Source organism: Eubalaena glacialis, chromosome 19 (genome assembly GCF_028564815.1).
Source record: "Eubalaena glacialis isolate mEubGla1 chromosome 19, mEubGla1.1.hap2.+ XY, whole genome shotgun sequence".
Taxonomy (NCBI): domain Eukaryota; kingdom Metazoa; phylum Chordata; class Mammalia; order Artiodactyla; family Balaenidae; genus Eubalaena; species Eubalaena glacialis.
The window spans coordinates 52346703-52368873 of NC_083734.1; the positions used below are offsets into that span (position 1 = coordinate 52346703).

General features: G+C 45.6%; 1 protein-coding gene and 1 pseudogene across 2 annotated transcripts in view; one reads left to right on the top strand and one right to left on the bottom strand.

Annotated features, from left to right (window-relative positions):
- The window catches only part of RPTOR (regulatory associated protein of MTOR complex 1), a 338586-nt gene that overhangs the window by 55669 nt on the left and 260746 nt on the right, over positions 1 to 22171 (bottom strand). For both annotated transcript variants that reach the window (XM_061174664.1, XM_061174663.1), the window contains exons 12-13: positions 19745 to 19828; positions 18212 to 18322 (exon numbers count right to left, since the gene is read on the bottom strand). In XM_061174664.1, the coding sequence (XP_061030647.1) occupies positions 18212 to 18322; positions 19745 to 19828 (195 nt within the window). The remainder of the gene's footprint in view (positions 1 to 18211; positions 18323 to 19744; positions 19829 to 22171) is intronic.
- Positions 13065 to 13437, top strand: LOC133080389 (E3 ubiquitin-protein ligase RNF126-like; annotated as a pseudogene).

Sequence of the window (22171 nt, forward strand, 5' to 3'; positions counted from 1 at the left end):
AAGATAGTTAAATACATACAGGTTTTCATTTTCCAACAAATGGTTTATTACTTTAAATATTCTCGTCAGATGCTCTTGTGTTGAAGGTAAACTTCAGAATGAAGAGACACCGTGACTGTTGAAATAACTGATATCAGTGGGAAAATCACTGGTATACATGAATGCTTTTATGCCTTCCGTCTACTTTTCTGTATGTGTTCTAAAATTTGTAAATGCAGGGACTTCCCTGGTGACCCAGAGATTAGGACTTGGCGCTTTCACTGCCGTGGGCCCGGGTTCAATCCCTGGTCAGGAAACTAAGATACCACAAGCTGCTTGGTGCAGCCAAAACAGAACAAAATTTGTAAATGTATTTAAAGGCTCAAAAATCAAAATGCTACAGAAAGGTATAGATTGAGAAGCTTTTGTCCATCCCCTGTCCCTGTAAGGGGTGGTGGAGTCAGTATGATCATATCTTAATGTAGAAAATGTGACATCTGGGTACAAAATGAAAATAAATATTAAATTAGATGGAAGTTTTAAAAAAAATCTCCTCCACTGCTATATGTAATCTCTTTACTAGTTTCTTATTTATTCTCCACACATCCAAACTGTGGTTGCCCTTTTATAAAACTTCCGAGACCTGGTCATGTGGGCTATGGTCTCTGGCTGACTAGCCCCTGCCCACCTCTCCCAACCCCAACTGGAATCAGCACTGCAGAGCTAGTGAGTCAGCACAGCCTGACAATTAATCACGCGGCCCTTTAGCCTCTGGATTGCCCTCAGCGATGGACTGATGCACCGGGAAGTCCCCTGCAGCCTGAGTCACTGCACCCATTCATCCTGCAAAAGGGTGATCTGTCACCTCCCTGGCAGCACCCAGTCCAATCTGCCTGTGCGGGGTCGAGTGGCCTGCGTGGGGAGGGCAGGTGAAAGCCTCCTGCGTCCTCCTTCAGCTTTTCACTTCACTCTTGGCAACAACAGGCATTTGAACAACTGCCTCCCTCCCTCCCTCCCTCCCTCCTGCCAGACAGACAGACAGACACATACATACCCAGCTGCAACCTGGCCCGTCGTCATCATCATCAATGTGCACGCCTAGCAGGGCCTGGCCTCCTCCCAGGTGGGTGGTCCTGGAGGCTAAAGCAGTGTTGGGACAGGCAGACCTGTCTGGACGTGGCAGGGCGGGGTCTCTGCTTTGCTGGCCCACAGTTCTCCAGGGACCCCAGGAGGGTGGATCTGAACCTCTCGCCAGAGTAAAACCCACTCCCAGCGCTTCTGAAAAGCAGCCACCTCATTTGACCAGAATGACGGCTAAGAAGAGGCCATTCTGCACAACAGTTCTATTTTACCAAAAAATAAAAACGACACCCGGAATCACTCACACAGCACAGCCTTGCTGACTACAGCTTCTGGGTGAACGTGGGTCTTTGCAAACTGTGTTCTCTAACGCTGTGATTTTGTTTTGTGTTCTATAACCTATAGTTTAGAAATTAAATGGACCATCAATGCAATTAAATTATTTACATTAAAATGAGGAGGTGGGAAGTGCCCACAGCAAGCCAGAATTTGCGCGGGAGTTTCACAGGAAGCCAGGCCTGGCTGCCACTCAACACCGTGACTGACAAGACAGTTCGTGGTGACAGCGAATCAGTCCCTTTGTCCATTTGTAGGTAGTTGCAAGATGGGACAGCAGGACAGTTGGCTCAATAGGGGGCAAACTGAAAGAAGGAATGTTAGAAAGTCCCAGAAATGCAAAACAAAACAATTCCAATACTAAGCCTTATAAAATCAGACTCAGTCAATGATAAAAAAAAGAAATTAAAAGAATGAGATTCATGGGACTTCTCTGGTGGCACAGTGGTTAAGAATCTGCGTGCCAATGCTGGCGACGCGGGTTCCAGCCCTGGTCCGGGAAGATCCCACATGCCGTGGAGCAACTAAGCCCGTGTGCCACAACTAGTGAGCCTGCACCCTAGAGCCTGCAAGCCACAACTACTGAGCTCATGTGCCACAACTACTGAAGCCCGTGCGCCTACAGCCCGTGCTCCGCAACGAGAGAAGTCACCACAAGGAAGAGTAGTCCCCGCTCGCTAAAACTAGAGAAAGCCCGCGCACAGCAACGAAGACCCAATGCAGCCAAAAATAAATAAAAACAAATAAATAAATAAATTTATTTTAAAAAAATACGATTCAGTTTTTAAATAGATCATGAAGGTGAATAAAGGAACAGTGGTCAACAGCAGACATAAAGCAGGTCATGCAAAAAAAAAAAAAAAATCTCAGCGCATCACAGTGATGGCACCCCAAAGAGAACAGGATGGAAAGGGGAGAAAGAGGAACTTCCCAGCAGTGTCACCTGACAGACACACCTCAGCCAGGTGACCAAGGGACACCTCAACCAGGTGACCAAGAGCGCAGCCACAGTGAGGAGTCATGTTGAGAGCACGGACCCTGATGGGATATGATGAGAAGGGCACTTTTCCTCTGTGTTCTCCCTCCCCCAAACCCACAAGCCCAGACTAACAACGAGAAAAACATCAGACAAACCAGCAGAGGGACAGTCTGCACATCCCTGCCCAGGCCTCCTCTAAACCGTCGGGGTCATTCAAACCAGGAAAGTCTGAGAGACCGTCCGGTCACGAGCAGGCGGAGGAGATGGGATGACTGCATGTTATGTGGGGTACGAGAGAGGTCCTGGAGCAGCAGGAGGGCATGAGGTTAAAACTGAGGAAACCTGAATAGTGTAGACTTTAGTTAATGACAATGTATCAACGTCGACTCCTTAGTTGTAAAAAATGTACCATGTTTTGCTGCTGCTGTTGTTGTTTTTTTAATGGAGCAACTTCTTTTATTTCTTTTTCACACTGAATCCCAAGTCCTTGGGCTTATCTAAAAATACAGAATTTCAGTGAAAAGTAGAGTTTTGGTCCTCCTTTTAAACTGTTAGTCATTAGAAAGGAAGTTGCAGTGGAATAATCAAAGGTGAATAATCAAAAAATGGGAATTTCTTTGATGAATGGACTGCATATGCCCCGCTGTGGTATGGCATATAGAAGGGCTCTGAGTTTTGAATGAAGATGGGAATTCTTACCCAGATTTGATCACCAGTCAGCAGAGTGAACTTGGGAGAGTTGCTCATCCTTCTCTGATCCATGTTTTCCATCTTTTCCTGGAAATTCCAAGGCTTCTTTACAAATAAGGGACATTTTCGTTGTCCCAGAGAATCCATGGTAGGGGATTGTAGATGATCCCTTCCTTCCTTCCTGCTAGTGTTGGAGGGTCCCCTGGGAGGCAGGGGGCAGCTATGGCTCACTATGGAGACAGGGATACTGGCAGTGGCGGCTCTGGCGACTGCTCATTGGCGTGGGCCCTACAGGAGGCCGCCACTTTCTTACCAAGCTGTACCATGTTAATGTAAGGTACTGACAACAGGGGAAACTGGGTGTGGGACATATGGGAACTCTATTTACTATCGTCTTACGTTTTCTGTAAATATAAAATTATGATTAAAAAATATATCTTATTAAAATAAAAACTGTAAGAACAAGGCATTCAGGACACAAACTCCCAGCACAGGAGGTATGTTTGCCCCGGGTTGTCATAGGACCAGCCCCGCAGGCTGCCCTGCCTTCCGTGATTGGACCATTAAGAAAGCAAGTTCCAGGGGCTTCCCTGGTGGCGCAGTGGTTAAGAATCCGCCTGCCAATGCAGGGGACACGGGTTCCAGCCCTGGTCTGGGAAGATCCCATGTGCCGTGGAGCAACTAAGCCCGTGTGCCGCAACTATTGAGCCTGTGCTCTAGAGCCAGCGAGCCACAACTACTGAGCCCACGTGCCACAACTACTGAAGCTCACGTGCCTAGAGCCTGTGCTCCGCAACAAGAGAAGCTACCGCGATGAGAAGCCTGCGCACCGCAACGAAGAGTAGCCCCCGCTCGCCACAACTAGAGAAAGCCCGCGTGCAGCAACAAAGACCCAACACAGCCCAAAATAAATAAATAAACGAATTAATTAAAAAAAAAAGAAAGCAGGTTCTGTATGGCAGATCCTCTGGCCCACCTGATCACACTCCAATTTGGGTGACGTGAATCATATTTGGATGGGAGAGGAAGTTAACCCTGCTCACTTTTTCAACTGCGAGCTGGGAGCGGGGGGGTGGGAAAAAGGGGGGATACAGGTGCAGGAAGAGAGGCTGTGAACGTCAGAGTCAGTGAGCTGGGATAAAATCACTACGCAGAGAAAACAGCAGAAGTTTTGAGACTGAGAAGGAGAACTAGCACAGATGTGGGGAGGAGGGGGGGAGCTACAGAAATAAAACTCCACTAATCTCTGATCTGCTTTTCACTCACACAACGTGTTCCTTCTTGGGACTGGGATAGCTGGCACACACAGTGAAGCTCTTTGTGTCCCCAAATCTGGATGTACTTCCTCTATACCGACACACAATGTTTTTCCAAATTCAGTGATACTGTGCCCTTGGAATCCCCTGGTGGCACTATAAATAAAACTTTATTAGCTGTAACTAGGGAAGGTCTGCCTGAATCACATATTAGCTGTGTCTATGAGAAAACCTCTATTAACTGGAACCTAGCTTACAGAAATCTTTAACTGTCTCCCCTCTCTTTTCTTTATAAATGTATTTATTTATTTTATTTTTGTCTGCGTTGGGTCTTCGTTGCTGCTCGTGGGCTTTCTCTGGTTGCGGCGAGCGGGGGCTACTCTTCATTGCGGTGCGCGGGCTTCTCACTGCGGTGGCTTCTCTCGTTGTGGAGCACGGGCTCTAGGGTGTGGGCTTCAGTAGTTGCGGCACACAGGCTCAGTAGTTGTGGCTCGTGGGCTCTAGAGTGCAGGCTCAGTAGTTGTGGCGCACGGGCTTAGTTGCTCTGTGGCACGTGGGATCTTCCTGGACCAGGGCTCGAACCCGTGTCCCCTGCATTGGCAGGTGGATTCTTAACCACTGAGCCACCAGGGAAGTCCCTCCCCTCTCTTAATCTTGTTAATTAGCAGAAAAACAAATGATAACAAACAACTTAAGGAATTTATTAAAAGACAACCACCGCCATCCTCCTAGAGTAGGGTAGATTTTGCCACATTCTCTGGACTCTCTCATCTACGTGTAATGTTGCTTTTGACAGCTGATTCCATCACACGACCTGAAGGACAGTTAATAAAAAATATTCTGCTACATTTGCTTCTCCCTTTCCTTTCCCCTGTATTTTTCTGCACTTTTTGAAAGTTGCAGATAGCATGACATTTTGCCTGGAAATTTTCTTAAGAAAAAGGACATTATCTTACATAACCACAAAACCATGATCACACTCAAGAAATTTAACATTGATACAATATTATTATCTGATATTCAGTCCTTATTCAAATTTCTCCCAATTGTTCAAATAATGTCCTTCATAGCCTTTGGGTTTTTTTTTTTTTTTTCACTTTTTAATCTATTTATTTATTTATTTATTTTTGGCTGTGTTGGGTCTTCGTTTCTGTAGGAGGGCTTTCTCTAGTTGTGGCAAGCGGGGGCCACTCTTCATCACGGTGCGCAGGCCTCTCACTATCACGGCCTCTCTTGTTGCGGAGCACAGGCTCCAGACGCGCAGGCTCAGTAGTTGTGGCACACGGGCTTAGTTGCTCCGCGGCATGTGGGATCTTCCCAGACCAGGGCTGGAACCCGTGTCCCCTGCATTGGCAGGCAGATTCTTAACTGCTGCGCCAACAGGGAAGCCCTAGCCTTTGGTTTTTGATCCAGGATCCAGTCAGAACCTGCCCTTAGTTGTCATGCAACATTAGTCTTAATCTGGAACAATTTTCCCCACATTTTGTGGTCTTTCTTGAATTGAAAATCTAGATAGGACAATTACAGTTTTTTTGTGGATTATTCTACAATTTGAATTTTTTAACAGCTCTATTCAGGTATAAGTGATATACAAAAACCTGCACATATTTAAACTATATAATTTGACAATATTGGATGTATGTTTACACCTGTGAAGCCATGCCCACAATCAAGGTAATTAAGTTATCTCCTGAAAAGTTTCCTTATGCCCTTTGGAATCCTTCCTCCTATTCCACTAATCTGCTTTCTGTGGCTATAGTTTGCATTTTCTAGAATTTTGTTTAAATGGAATAATACAACATGTATCCTTCTTTTACACAGCATAATTATTTGGGGATTAGTTTACCCTTTTTTACTGCTGAGTAGTATTCCATTGTATGGATAAATCACCATTTGCTTATTCATCCACCTGTTGATGGACATTCAGGCTATGTCCAGTTTTTGGCTGTTACAAATAAAGCTGCTATAAACATTCATGTAGAAGTTTCTGTCTGGACATATGCTTTCATTTCTCTTGGGTGACTATCTATGAGTAAGATGACTGGATTCGATGGTTGAGTATGTATGTTAATCTTTATAAGAAACTGTGAAGAAACCTCCCAGGGTGGTTGTGCCATTTGCATTCCGAACACAATTTATGAGAGTTTCAGTTCCTCCAAATCCCAGCCCACACTTGATACTATCAGTCTTTTTCATTTCAGACATTCTGATAGGTATGTGGTGGTATCTGACTGTGGTTTTAACTTTGCATTTCTCTGGTGATGAATGATGTTCATCACCTTTTCATGTGCTTATCTGCCATCATACTTCTTTAATGAAGTGTATGTTCAAAGCTTTTGCCCATTTTTTTGGTTTGTGTGTTTCTTTTCATATAGAGTTTTGAGAGTGCTTTACATATTCTCACTACAAGTTTTTAATCAAATTAATGATTCACAAATATTTTCCCATTTTGAGTTAATTTTTGTCATGGTACATGGTGTAGATTGCAGTTCACTTTTTGCAGATGGATGTCCAATGGCCCCAGCACCACATGTTGAAAAGACTATCTCTATCTCCACTGAATTGAACTGTCTTTGTAACTTCAAAAATTAGTCATCTGTATATGTGTGAGTCTATTTCTTGACTTTCTATTCTGTTCCATTGATATTTTGCCCATTTTGATGCCACTTCTACAGTCTTAATTGCTGTAGATTTATGATAAGTCTTGAAATCAGGTAGTAGTTGTCCTTTAAATTTTTTTTTTTCAAGTTGTTTTGGCTATTCTAGGTCCTTTGCTTTTCCATATGGATTTTAAGATCAGGACCCATGATAATGGAATATCTCTCCATTTATTAGATTTTCTCTAATTTCTCTTAGCAATAGTTTGTAGTTTTCAGCGTATGTCTTGCATATCTTTGCCAGAATTTATCCCTAAGTATTTCATATTTTTGATACCATTGTAAATGTTCTTAACAGTTTGTATAAATTGGTTAACAGTGTATTAAATAAGACTCATTTTTGGGTATTGATCTTATAATTTGCAATGTTACTAAGGTCACTTATTAGTTCTAGTATTTGTTTGTTTGTTTGTAGATACAGTCAGATTTTCTACACAGAGAATTGTGCTGTTTGAAAATAAAGACAGTTATACATCTTTCTATCCAAACTCGATGTTTTTTTTCTTGCCTCATTGAACTACCTAGAACTTCCAGCAAAACTTTGAAGAGAAGAGATGAGGGCAGATGCCCTGGTTTTGTTCCTGATCTTAGTGTTCAGACTTTCACCACTAAGTGTGATGTTGGCTGTAGCATTTTTTGTAGATGCTATTCTTCATGCTGATGAAGTTCCCTTATTGGTTTTCTGAGAGGTGTTATTTAAAATCAGGAATAGATTTTAGTTTTTGTCAAATGCTTTCTTTCTGTCTTTTGAGATAATAATACGGGTTTTCTTCTGCTAATATGATAAATTACATTGGTTTTTCAATCTTTAAAAACTTTACATTCCTGAAATAAGTCCTTCAAGGTCATGATGTACTTTCCTTTTTATATATTGTTGAATTTGATTTGCTAAATTTTGGTTTACAATTTTTGCATCTATCTTCACCAAGGACACTGGTCTGTAGTTTTCTTGTCTGGTTTTTGGTATCAGGGCAAAGCAAGTATCATAGGATGATATGGGAAGATGCTTGTTTGCCATCCGTATATTTCTTCATTAACATTTGGGCAGAATTCAACAGTGAAGCCGTCTGGACCTGGAGCTTTCTTTGCAGGAAAGTTTTTAACCACAAATACAATTTTTAAAATAGATAAAGTGCTATTCAGATTATCTATCTTCTTAAGTGAGCAGCTTGTGTCATTCAAAGAATTAATTTCATCAAAGTTATCAAAAGCTTGGACATCAAGTTGTCCATAAATTCCCTCACTATCCCTTCAGTGTCTCCAGAACCTTCAGTGATGCCACTTCTCTCATTCCTGATTTGGGGTTTTGTGTCTTCTGTTTCCTTATCAGTCTGAGCAGTTATTGATCTGCTCAAAGAACCAGCCTTCGGTTGAGTGGATTTTCTCTACTGCTTTTCTGTTCTCTTTTGCATTGATCTCCACTGTGATCTTTATTATTTCCTTTCTCCTACCTACTTTGGGTTTAATCTGCTTTTCTTTTACTAACATCTTCAGGTTGAAGCTGAGGTCAGTGATTTGAAACCTTTCTTCTTCTTCTTCTTTTTTAATAAGGGGAATTAACATTTATTTATTTATTTATTTATTTGGTTGCACCGGGTCTTAGTTGCGGCAGGCGGGCTCCTTAGTTGTGGCACATGGGCTCCTTAGTTGCAGCATGCTTGCGGGAACTAGTTCCCTGACCAGGGATCGAACCCAGGCTCCCTGCATTGGGAGTGCAGAGTCTTAACCACTATGCCACCAGGGAAGTCCCTGAAACCTTTCTTTATTACCTTTACAGGACTATAAATAATTATAATCTTCCATATTTATCATTTAAAAAAATTATGTTCACGAGAAGTTTTTCCCTTGAAAGATTCTGGAATAATTTTTATGACACAGAATTGTGTATTATTCCCTGTGTCTGCCTAAAACAGTATGCGAAAAATATCAGAAGAAAGATTAAATCTGTCTAAAGTCATATCTGCACAGGACCAAGAAAGGTAGATATTTGATCTTTATGTAATTAATATGATTACTGAAGATAACCCATATTTTTCCTGGCTATGTATCACTTTGTACCTTGTGTTTTTGCCTAAATGTTGTCTTTCTTCTTTTCTATTGTATGCATTTAGTTCTAGAAGTTTCCCTCTCAACACTGCTCAGCTGTGTCCCACAGGTTTTGAAACGTTGTATATTCCTTTTTATTCAGTTTAAGGTACTTTTTACTTCCCTTGAGACCTCCTTTTTGAAAAAAATTATTTTAAAAAGTTTTATTTTATTATTTTACTTATTAATATAAATGTTTATATGATTATAAATATTCATAATTATATACAAATTATACTAAAGTATATAAATATCAATTACATTATAAAATATACATAAATATTCTCCCAGATTTACTGAGGTATAATTAACAAAAATGTATATATTTAAGGTGTAAAATGTCATGGTTAAAGTATGTATTGTGAAATGATTAGCACAATCAAGTTAATACATCCATCACCTCACATAGTTACCTTTTTTTTTCTTGGAGTGAGAAGAGCACTTAAAATCTACTCTCTTATCAACTTTCAAGTATACAATACAGTATTGTTAATTAGTCACCATGCTGTACATTAGATCCCCAGAACTTATTTATCTTATAGCTGGAAGTTTGTCCTCTTTGACCAATATCTTCTCATTTCCCCCACTCCCCAGCCCCTGACAAACACCATTCTACTCTCTGTTTCTATGAGTTGACTTTTTTAAGATTCCACAAATGAATGAGATCATACAACATTTGTCTTTCTCTTGTCTGGCTTATTTCACTTAGCACAATGTCCTCCAGGTTCAACCACGTTGTCGTGAATGGCAGGATCTCCCCCTCCTTTTTATGGCTAAATAATATTCCACTGTGTGTGTGTTTGTGTGTGACATTTTCTTTATTCATTCATCTGATGATGGACACTTAGGTTGTTTCCACATCTTGGCTATTGTGAATAATGCTACAACGAACTTGGGTGTGCAGATATCTCTTTGAGATACTACCGACTTCATTTCCTTTGGATATACACCCATTAGTGAGATTGCTGGATTGTATGGTAGTTCCATTTTTAAATTTTTGAGAACTTCCATGCTATTTTCCATAGTGGTGGCACCAATTTACATTCATACCAAAAGTGCACAAGGGTTCCACACCCTTATTTTCTCCACACCCTTGCCAGAACTTATCTCTTGTCTTTTTGACAACAGTCATTCTGACAGGCAATGAGGTGATACCTCATTGTGGTTTTGATTTGCATTTCCCTGATGACTAGTGATGTTGAGCACTTTTTCATGTGCACTTTGGCCAGCTGTATGTCTTCTTTGGAAAAATGTCTATTCAGGTCCTTTGACCATTTTTTAATCAGGTTTTTTCTTTTTGAGTGGCAAGAGTTCCTTATTGTAGTATATTTTGGATATTAACCCCATATCAGATAGATGTTTGTAAATATTTTCTTCCATTCTGAAGGTTGTTTTTTCATTTTGTTGACTGTTTTCTTTGTTATGCAGAAGATTTTAGTTTGATGTAGTCCCACTTACTTATTTTATACATACTTATAATTATAAATAAATATGATTTTACATATTTATGCTGCTTATACATTTATTTATGTAACATTTATACATTATTATGTTTTATTTTATACAATATATTTATATTATTTATTAAACTTTTATAATTAAAATATTTTAATCATTTATTTAAAAGTATGCAGTTTAGTTTCCAAGTGTTTGTTGATTTTCCTATTACCTCTTCTGATTTTGCATTTGATTCCACTGTGGTTGTAGAATACACTGTGTAAGATTCCAGTTCTTTTAAATGTGTTGTGGTTTGTTCTACGATGCAGGATGAGGTCCATCTTGGTGTACGTCCCTGGCACTTGGAAAGAACATGTGGTTTACAGTTGTGTGGAGCTTCGTCCAGCAGGTGGATGGTGCTGTTCAAGTGTCTGAGAGAACCTCCCTGGTTCCCCGTCTACTCGTTCTGTCATTTACTGAGAAGAGAGTGCTGGATTCTCCAGGTGTAATTATGGATTACCTATTTCCCCCTGCAGTTCCAACAGTTTTCATTTTATGTGTTTTGAAATACTGTTATTAGGTGAATAAACATTTAGACTGTTCTATTCTCATGATGGGTGGGCTCCTTTAGTGTTAGGAAACACCTCTGTGTCTCTGGTAATATTCTCTGCCCTGAAACCTACTTTGATATATTAACAGGGGCATTGCTGCCTTCTTTTGCTTAGTGGTAGCATGATATGTTTTTACTTTTAATCTATTTGTGTCTTTACACTGAAAGTGCATTTCTTTCAGGCTCATATAATTTGTTCTTTTTTTTTTTTCTTTTAAATCCAATCTGACGCTCTCTGCTTTTTAATTGGGTATTTAGACTATCTACATTGTGATTATTGATATGGTTACGCTTAAATCTATTGTCTTATTATGTTTGTGGTATTTATCTCATCTATTCTTTGTTCCCTTTCCCTCCTTTTCTTCTTTCTTTTGTGTTGCTTGTATATATTTATGATTTCATGTTATCTCCTTTGTTAGCTAATTGGCTATAGTTAAAAAAATTTTTTAGTGATAACTTTAAGGTTTATGGACTACATTTTATCACAGTTCACCTTCAGGTGATATTATATCACTTCAATGAAGTGAAGATAACCTAACAATAGTATTTCCTCAATTTCTCTCTTCCCAACCTTTTTGTTACTGTTAGCATACATTTTGCTTTTACATATGCTATAGACTCCATAGTACACTGTTATTACTTTTTGTTTAAACAGTCAATTATCTTTTAAAGAGATTTAAATAACAAGGAAAATAAACCCCATACATTTATCCGTGGAGCATTCTTTCCTGGTGCTTTTCACCATATTGTGCACATGCATGTTTCCTCCGGGTATTATTTTCCTTCGCCCAAAGGGTTTTCTCTAACATTGCTTATACTGTGGATCTACGAGTGATGAATTCTTTCAGTTTTATATGTCTTAAAAAGTCCTTATTTTGTCTCCATTTTTTAGAGATATTTTCACTGGGTACAGAATTCTACGTTGATGGTTTTTCTTCCAGGACTTTAAAGATGCAGCCCCACCGTCTTCCTCTGGTCACTGTTTCTGACAAGTGATCTGCTGTCATCCTTATCTTTGCTTCTTTGTTCCTTTTCTTATTGTCTGCTTCTGAGTTTTTTAACTTGTTGTTTTTTAAGCAATTTGATTATCAGGTGCCCTGGTGTAGTTTTCTTCACGTTTCTTGTGTTTGGGATTTGTTGAACTTCCTGGATCTGTGGGTTTATAGTTTTCATCAAATCTGAAAATGTCTTAGCCATTATTTCTTCAAATATTTTTTCTGCCATCCCCCGTTAGGGGCCCCCAGTACACATATATTTGGTCACTTGCAGTTGTCCCACAACTCAAAGATGTTCCTTTAGTTTTATAAAAGTTTCTTTTCTCACTGTGCTTCGTTTTGGAGAGTTTTTATTACTATGTCTTTAAGTTCACTAATTTTTCTTGGGCAACGTTTAATCGGTTGTTAATCCCATCTAGTATACTTTTCATGTCATGTATCATAGTTTTCATTTCTAGAAGTTTGAGTTGGGTCCTTTTAATGTCTTCCATGTCTCAGTGGACCTTTTTTATGTGGAACAGACTTCTAATGACCGTTTTAATGTCCTTGTCTGCTAATTCTAACATCTGTGAGAGTTCAGAGTAAGTTTCGGTGGACTCATTTTCTTTTTCTCCTCATTATGGATCATATTTTCCTCTTTCTTCACATGTCTGGTAATTTTTGCTTGGTAGCAGTAAGTGTAGAGTAACATGGTGTATGGGTGATTTGAGAAGAGATCCTCTGGGACCAGATTTCTTGGAGATTATCCGGGCACTGAGACAACAGGAAAGGGCTTTCCTAATGTGCTGTTATTAGATTTCCTTGTCCCGAGGCACGCCTTCTCTGCACATCAGTGCCCCCACAGTGCACACTGCCCCTTCAGTCAAACGGCACATGATCCTTCTGAGCCTGTAGCTCTTTCTGGAGTTCCCCTCCTTGCTTCTCCCCAGACTGAGCCTACCTTCTCTAAGGCTGAGGTAATTCCTGCACCTCAATCAGTTTGAAAACACGGGCCCCCCGCCCGCAGACAAAAAGAAAATCCAGGCCCTCCCCACCGCCCCCGTGACCGAGGAGCACGTAGGCTCCGGGCTGGAGTGCCCCGTGCGCAAGGACGACTACGGGTTGGGTGAGTGCCTGCGGCAGCTGCCCTGAAAGCACCTCTTCCATGACGGCTGCATCGTGCCCTGGCTGGAGCAGCACGACAGCTGCCCCGTCTGCCAAAAAAGCCTCACAGGACAGAACACGTCCACCGACCAGCCCCCCACCCCCGGGCCTGGCGGGGGTGAGCTTCTCTTCCTCCTCGTCCTCCTCCTTCAGCTCGCCCGGTAATGAGAACCCGGCCAGCAGCTCCTGAGCATCCCGGCCGGCCCCCAGGGCGAGCACTGGGCCGTGGGCTGGGACTGCGGGCTCCGCGGCCCCCTGCACCCCTCACGTCCACGGACTGTGGTGCCACCGGGCCTGCCGCGGCAGAGGCTTGGAGGACCCGCCCCTCCCGGCTGCGGAGGGAGCCAGGCCTCTCCAGGGCCGGCCGTCTGACTCCCTTCCTGTTTGTATCCGACCTCACCCTCTACGTGTTCGACGGTGGAAAGGTTTTTATAATTTTAAATTATTACTGCTTTGAAATAAATGGACGTTTGAGCTCAAAAAAAAAAAAAAATTCAGGTAATCTGAATCCTTTAGGAGCCCCTCACATAATGACACATAGTGTGTGCTCAACATATGCTTGTGGGATGACAGGGGGCCCAAGACTCATCCCTTAGCTGGGAGTACAGCCTGAGTGGGGCCCACACCTTCTTAACCCTTGGGGAAGTGCCCTGAGGGTGGGAAGCTCCCCAGCCCGGGGACAGCTGAGCGCGTTGGAGTGCTGGGATGCCTCGCCTCGTCTGTGCCTCTGTGCAGGTTCCTTCATCCCAAGGTGGGTGTCCCCGTCACAAACAACATGCCTTCTGACTCTCATGGTGGCCACATCGAGGACTCACTCCGGGAGCTCTGAGCTTTGCGGGAGGCACACACCATGTGAGTAGCGGAGGCCAGATGCCAGGAGGCGAGGGGAGGAACAACTCCTCAGAAACACACAGAACTTTAATCTCTTGGAAACTCAGGCCAGGGTGATCATGAAAAGGAAGGATGAAGTAAACGATGCTCAGTCTCAATCGGAAATACTAAAAAATGTCTCTCAGTGGGATGATTGCCCTTAAATAAACAGGTGCTACAAGCTGGTTAAGGAGCTAATTCAGAGGATGGTCCCAGCGCCTGAATTTACAAGAACATTGCAGGCTAGGACATTTCCAGCTGGGCCCAGGCACAGCTCCTCAAGTGTTATTAAATGCGTAAGTCCTCCAGCATCGAGCACACAGTGAACGCAGGCCCTGAGATGGCCTTAGAGCAGGTGTAATGGAGAAGCACTGCAGCATCTGTGCTGTCGACGAGCTCTCCCATATTGGGCTCCAGAGATAAACAGACCCCTGGAGACAAATGTGACCGAGAGGCAGTTTCAAACCAGATTACAATGATCAACTGCAAATTCCATGAGAATTCAGCAGCAAAGCGCAGTTCTGAAGGGTCATCTACTTTCATGTAAAGAAAAACAATTAAAGCAGAAATAGCCACTCCGAAGACTAAATATGAAGACATTCTCTATTTTCAGGTACTAAAAGCTACTAAAAATTCTGAAGAGTACAAGAATCACAGTTAGCTGAAGGTGTTCTGTAGCACTGGTGGCCCCGGGGAGCAGGCTTGGGTGGCTGATTGCCACCCCTCATCTCTTAGGGGAAATTTTTTCTGTCCCTCCCCTTCACTGGGTTTCGCGTCATGGTAGTCTCTCCATTTTATGCATCCAGAACCTTTGCACATGGTCCTTAATGGCCAGGTACCAAGAGCAGTGCCAGTGAATTTCTAAATGTGTGATACAGATGACAAAGGTATTGAAGTAGGAGAGAAGCAAGGAAGGTTCTGAAATAACTTCCCCAGAAAAGCCCTCTTGTTTATGTAGCTTGGCTTTTCAATTAAATTTGACAAAGGGCAAAGTAGAAATGACCGAAAGGTACAGTTTCCTGAGCCACAAGACCAGGCTTTCAGATCAGCAACAGAAGGCTTTAGTGTAGCAGAGACGGGCTGGGTAGAAATGAGGTTTTACTGCTACTCCCTTCACTCTAAAATTTCCAAAACCGCTTTATACACCGTAGTTCTGATCTCTGTAACCATGCTGCAGGAAGCGTTATTACCACAACTTTACAGAGAGGCAGATGATGGCTGTGGGAAGTAAAAATAGCTGGCTTAAGAAATTGAGGGCAACAGGACCTAAATTCAGTTTTTCAAACTCTCAAATCTAGGGTTTTGGACAGTCTTTTAAAGTCACTGTTTATCCAAAGTTAGTTCAATGGGTAGAAAGATAAATCTTTTGTTGAAATATAGAATATTCTGGCCATCATTCCAGAGCAGACAAGCAATGGACATTCACTGGACACAGCAGGGCACTGGGTCCAAAAAGGGCCAAGGTTGAACTGAGGTCAAGGTCAGACTTGGATGCACTGAGGAGGATGGAGGCTGTTCCCAGCATCAAGACGAGCATTAAAATCAGGAACATGCAAGGGTGTATTGATCGCAGCCTCCCAGTCAGTATTGCTAGACCAGGAAAATGAGCGAAACCGCAGGGCTGGGAGAGAGTCCACATGACTGTCTGTATAGAAATGCCCCGGGAGCCGACAGGCCATCTCTCAGAACCAGGAGACCAACAAGGCTGCTCCACGAGATGACTCCAGACACCAACCCCAACCCAACACAACGTAATGAAAGACAGCCTTCTCCCTAGAGGCACACAGGCTATGACACCTTCTTTGGGGATGCCCCCGTGACACTGACAGTCTCATGCAACCGTTACCCGTTTTTAGCCCCCTCACAGCAAAGCTCCAGCCGCCATGGCGTGGGGAAGTGGTCTCAGCAGCCGTGCAGAGCCCAGATAAGAGAGGAGGACCTGGATCCGTGCGGAGCCAGGTCAGAGACTCATTGAGTGGGCAGGCATGGCTCTTACGGGCCTGGAGCAAAAAGAGTCACGTGAGTGGTTTCGGGTGGCAGCGTGCAGGACTGATGCACAAAGGCCGTAGGGACAGGACCAGGTGGCCGGATCTGCCTGACGCATTTGTCATCTCCAGGCCCACCGGTGCTAGGGAGTGGGAGCCCTGGGGGTGTGTGAGCTGAAAAGAGCCCCAGGTAGCGGGCGGCCTGCAGGGCTATCTCAATGGCGCAGGGGTCCTGGACAGGAAGGAGGGGCTGACACTCTGAGCTGAGGTCCCCCACTCTCTCCTTTCACCCCTTGCAGAGCAGAGAATGGTCTCCCCCTTTGCATGGTGACGCCCTTGCTTCCTGCCCTCCTTCTCTGTGGCTCTGCTGATCCCCCTTTCCTGTGGGTGGAAAGGGCTCCACTCAGCTCACAACAAATTGTTACAGGTTTGCTATGGGCTCCTGGGCAGCTCCTTAAATTAGCATTTTCTTATCTGCAAATAATCTACAAAACCACACTTAGAGCATGGAGTTGATGCAAGAACTAAGAATCTTCACACAAGAGCCCCTGCCACGGGGCGTCACCCAGATACACACACGTGTGCACACGCACATGTACAGAGCGGGCGGGTCAAAGTCCGATTAGATGTATGGTAGTTTCTCTGCTGATTCTTTTCTCCCAACTAGAGACAATTTCAGTCACCATTCCTTCAAAACAAGCAAGCAAACCCAACCACTGATGCCGACTCGTCTCCCCACTTACAAACCCCTCAAGCAAGCTGAGGGCCGCACCCCGTCCTTCCTCCCCAGAGCCCCCATTTCTGCCCCACCCCCCACGCACTTCTGAAGCCTGACTGCCGAGTGCGGCAGCCTCTTTGAGGGTCTCTGTCCCGCTACCAGCGCTCTCCCTTGTTCTGGAGCCTCCTTCTTCATGTTCTGTAATCAGACTTCCCAGCCCTCCCCTCTCTGACAACCTCCTTCCACCCTCCTTTCTCTGCCCCCCGAAGAGCGGACCCCGAAGCTCAGCCCTCAGCCCGCTGGGCCTTCGTGTCACATTTCCCCTCGAGGACTTCCCTGCCATCGTCATCGGGTAGACGAGGGCCCTAGTCTCCATCTCCTAGGCCATGAGGCACCATTACCAGTGGTCCCCTGAGCGCTCCCCTCACCACGCCTCCCCGCTCGGCGCCCCTCTGTCACTGACACAGCCGGCCCACGCCCCACACAGGTTCAAACTTGAGAACCGTTTGTTCTCCACACCCGCCTGGCCCTCCTGATACCTGTGCGTCCCCTACCCTGGCCCTTCCTGTCCAGCAGCCCCCACCTTCCGACCACCCTCACCCTTCCCTCTGGGCGTGAATTCCTGCAGCAGCGGCCTCGGTGGCCCCCTGCCACGTGGGTTAACATTATAATCTCCTTTACACTGAGGCACACAAATGCAGCCCTGCCCACAAGATTTCTCCACTTTTTGAAGAGTCACCCTCGTGCCAGGCCTGTGTGCGGATTCCGGCCTCAAAGCAGAGGGTTTTGTCCCCAGTGGACAGTGTCGAGGGCAGGGACGGCTGAGCTCTGCGACACCTATGGCCTTCAGCACAGTTCTGAGTACAGGGCCTTGCCTAGGACTTCGAGCAGTGGACATGTGACTGCAGACCCACAGGCATGAGGACAGGGGTGGGGAGGTGCCTACTGGGAGCAGAGCGGGAGACGTGGGCTGGGCTGTCATGGCTGAGAAGTGACTGCTAGTGCCACGGCCTGAGCCTTACAGGTGACAGCCTGGGTCTCCACGGGACTGTTCCCAGGGTCGGGGTTGGGGAGGGAAAGCACTGGCTGGAGACAGGAGACTCATGGGGCGAGGCAGGGCAGAGCATCAAGAAGGAAGCGGGCAGGGTCATTCACTGGCTGGAGGGGTGGTTGTGAGTGAGGAGGGGGCAGCGCACAAGAGACAACAGGTGAGCCGAGGGCCAGCGTGACACACCAGGACTGGGCCCAGGGGAAGCACAGCCTTTCCTGGGAGGGAGGGAGGCCATGGAAGGCGTGAGGCCGGGAGGAGGGAGAATGGACAGTGGGGCCGGGCCCCCCGCCCTATTCTCAGCAGCTCTCCTGTTGGGGGGGGGGGGACAGACATTACTCACACTGTCCACGGCGAGGATCTTGGCCCAGATGAAGACAAGGAGAGGCCGCAGCTCCCTGGCTGAGCTCTGGAGCAGCTTCAGCACGTAGGGGAAAATACCCACAGACAAGGCCTGCGAGAGAGAGCACGTCAGCCCCGTGCCGGAGGGAGCACAGCGCATAGCGTCCTCAGCACTAACGGAGCTGCACGGGGAAGGGTCGTGCCTCCCTCACCTCCAGTCCTTCTCCAAGAAGCGACCCAGGCCTGCCTGCTTGGGCTGCATGAGCTCACGCAGCTCACAAGGTAAGAGACACGCCAGGCCTCCACTTGAGTCTACCTTTGGTGAGCTACATACGGCCTCTCTGCTGGCACCTGGGAGTGTAAGAGGGCTAGCAAGGACTGCTCGTGCATTCTTCCTAATTTTTAGGTTTTCCTTCTTCTCCTTCATGTTGAACTATCAATTATTACTCTTGGTTGACAATATACAATGAAAAAACTTAAATATACATCAATGGAGATAAAATAATATGCTGAACTCCCATGTGCCCATCACTTGGCTTCAACGCCATCAACCGAAAGGGCGCGGCGTCCTGGCTGGCCCTACCCACCGTCCTTTCCTGAATGTTCTGAAGCACGTCTTAGGTATCACATTGTGTCATTTGTAAACACTTAGTGTTTATCTCTAAAAAATAAGGTCTCTTTTATGAAAACATGACCACATACCATTACCACACCTAAAAAAATGAACAATTACAATTATTCTTTTTTTTTTGGCTGCGCTGCACCGCATGTGGGATCTTAGCCCCCTGACCAGGGATCGAACCTGCGCCCCCTGCATTGGAAGCAAGGAGTCTTAACCACTCGACTGCCAGGGAAGTCTCAACAATTATTCTTTAATAACATAAAATATTCAGTTCATGTAAAATTTCTAATTGTTTCATGAATATTAATTTTTCAAATTTTAACTTTCAAACTTTCATTTGCAAATAGAGCCCTATAAGGTCCAGACCCTGCGCCTGGTGGTGGGTCTCCTGAATCCCCTTTTATCTCTAGGTCCCTCTTGATCTCTTTCCCTGGTGATTTATGTGTTGAAAAAATGGATCACTTTTGACTCTATTTTTGTCAGTGTTTTGAACGGCCGTTTCTACTCTCCTGTGAATAGAATGATAGAAAAGTGTTTCAGAGTTGTGCCTAAAACCACAGTGAAAGGACGGCAAGTGAGGCTTCGCAGGCTTCTCCCAGGAGAACACACGCCGCGTGTGGCCGGGGACTCAGCCCAGAGGCTGCCAGCTTCCTGGCCTGGCAGGGGTGAGCTCCTCCCTAGAGTGTCCCTAAAGGACACTTTCTGTCCTGCAAAGGTGAAGCCTAACAGCAGACGGGAAAGGGCCCCCCAACAATGTGACAATGAAGGTGCAAAGAGTGAGGTCCATGGGGGCCTTGCGGGCTTAATGGCCACCCCCACAGTCATCCCCGGCCGCATGGCTAAGGTCCCTTGATTCGTCAGACGGTGACGTGGAGTCTCGTGCCCCCCACTGCGGACACAGAAAGCACGCACCAGGCTCACCGCCCAGGGACCCAGGTCCAGAAATCTTCCCAGCAGGTCCAGGGCTCTCAGCCGGTGCACTTGGCTCAGCAGCACCTGGAAGGGAGAAGAGGCGGTGTCACCGCAACACCCCCTGCCCCGCAACACGAAGCCAGGATGAGCATCCCCGGGGGCTGTTCTCCCAGGTCAGCAGGTGCCCCTTTCTCTATGGCTCATGCTTTACACAGGCTAGGAATGCTCCATTTCTTCATGAACAGGTGAACTATGTGCACGCTGTAGGAACTACTAGAACAGACACTTTCTAACTGCATTTAAGAAAATATCCACTGATGACATTGGTCTATCCACTTCCAGACTGTTCTCTATGTACAACGTCCCGTTTGTTCTAAATTTGATAAGATACTATTGTGTTTCTCATCTCCTTTCTGACTAAATGATACTCCCTCACTCTCACTCCACATAGCTAGATATGTCTGACCATTATCACTGCCAACAGCAGCACTGAACTTCTTTCCTGTAAATGTGCATAATTCATTTAAACAATCTCCCCATTGCTAGATACTTAAATTATTATCAAATTTTTGCTACTGTAAACAATGCTGTGATAAAAATCCTACCAGGTAGATCTCTACACATTTACGTTTTTTTCCCCTTCCCCTAGGATAAACTTGAGAAGTAAAATTACAGGGTCAGAGCATACACACTTATATCACCAGATTGCCCTCCAGCTGAACCAACTTGCCCACCAAGCCTTGGCTGATTACCGGGCACCAGGACATGTTTGCTCCGGTGCTCACGGGCTACTTGGCCTTGGGCAAATAACTTCTCTGAACCTTAATTTCCTAATTCATAACACAAGACCCACCCACAAGAGTTCTATTAAGTATCAAATTAAAAGCTACCAGGAAAATATTAGCCCATGTTACACTATTATTTGCCAACATGATAGATAATAATAAAATGTTCTTTTAATCTGAATTTCTTTGATTGCAAGTGAGGTTGAATATTTTTTCATAGGTTAATAGGCTATTTCTCTAGTAAACTGGCCATGCACGTCCTTATTTTCCTACTTAAATGTTTGGCTTTTTCTTTTTGATATGAAAGGATTCTTTGTAAATTAAAAACAGCAACCTCTGCCACATATTTTTCTCTTTTTTCCTGTGTTATATCAAAGTTTTAAACTTTAATGGAGTCATTTATATTGACTTTTCCCTCACGGTGTTTACCCAGAGGTCACATGAACATAGTCCTGTGATGCAGAGCCCTTCTGCCCACCCCTGTTCCCAGCCACCCAAAGCGTGTATAGGGCGCTTACTGTGTGCGGGCGCGGTGCTGTGCGCAACTGGGAACAGCAGGGCCCCTCCCATCACCACCTGGCCCAGACACAGACATTCCGCAGCCACACTGCAATAACCATTGAACAGACAACTGTGGTCCACTCCCTACTCTGGGGGTCTGAAAGCTCTCCCTCCCAGTGGGTGACGTGTGGGGTTCCTAGGTTCCAGGCAGAGGGGCTGGGAAAGTGTAGGCCTTCCCCAAGGAAGGGCAGGTGGCCAGTCTGACGGGGGAGGCTCCAGAACCAGCCGGACCTGCAGACCAAGCTAAGGGCTTCAGCTTTTCCTAAGAAGAGCAGCAGAGGGACCCGTCCAATGTGCTTGCTGCGGGCAATAGGCTGGCAGGAAGATGGATGGAGGGGTGGGATGGGTGGACTTGACCGTGGCCATGACCGATGGGGAGAAACAGACTCCAAGACAGCTGGCGGGCGTGACCGACAAAGCCTGCTGGAGGAGGGGGAAGAGGGGTCAGGGAAAGGAGCCGCTGGAAGAGAAGATTTGGAATGAGGCAAGAGGAGAGAACAGACGGACAGGCCAGCCAGCCCGGGGTGGTCTGCAAGGGGGAAGCTGGGTAGAGAGACCGGCGAGGGAGGTGGGAGAGAAGGCGGGGAGGTTTTAACTGTGCACCTGCTCCCGGGAGGTGAGGACCAGTAGTGGGATGCGTGAAGAGGACCCTCTGGCTGCAGGGATGTGGACCGCGGTGTAGGGACTGAACGGGGGTGAGGAAATGGCGCAGCCAGAGCAGTGGTTCAAGGGGCTACCCTCTGAGGGGTGAATACGGGTTGGCGGGAGGAGGGTGGGGAGCAGGGAGGGTCACCAGGTGGGGGACAGAGGAGGTGGCAGGAGATGCTGAGGGAGTGGAAAGAGGGGAGGGGGTCCCGGCAGCACGAGGCTCCTGAGGAGGGGTTCCCGGGTGGAGGGGGGAGGCTGGGGAGCTTCCCCAGGTGGACGTGCGGCCCGTGGCTGCAGAGGAGGCGAGAGCGGGTGTGTCCAGCCCGCGGGCAGCCCAGGAGTCAGGGAAGCGGAGGTGGCTGGGTTCAGCTGCTGGAATGTCATTTCCCACTGGTTTGGAGCCTGCTCCACATCGCTATTTCGAGACAGATGA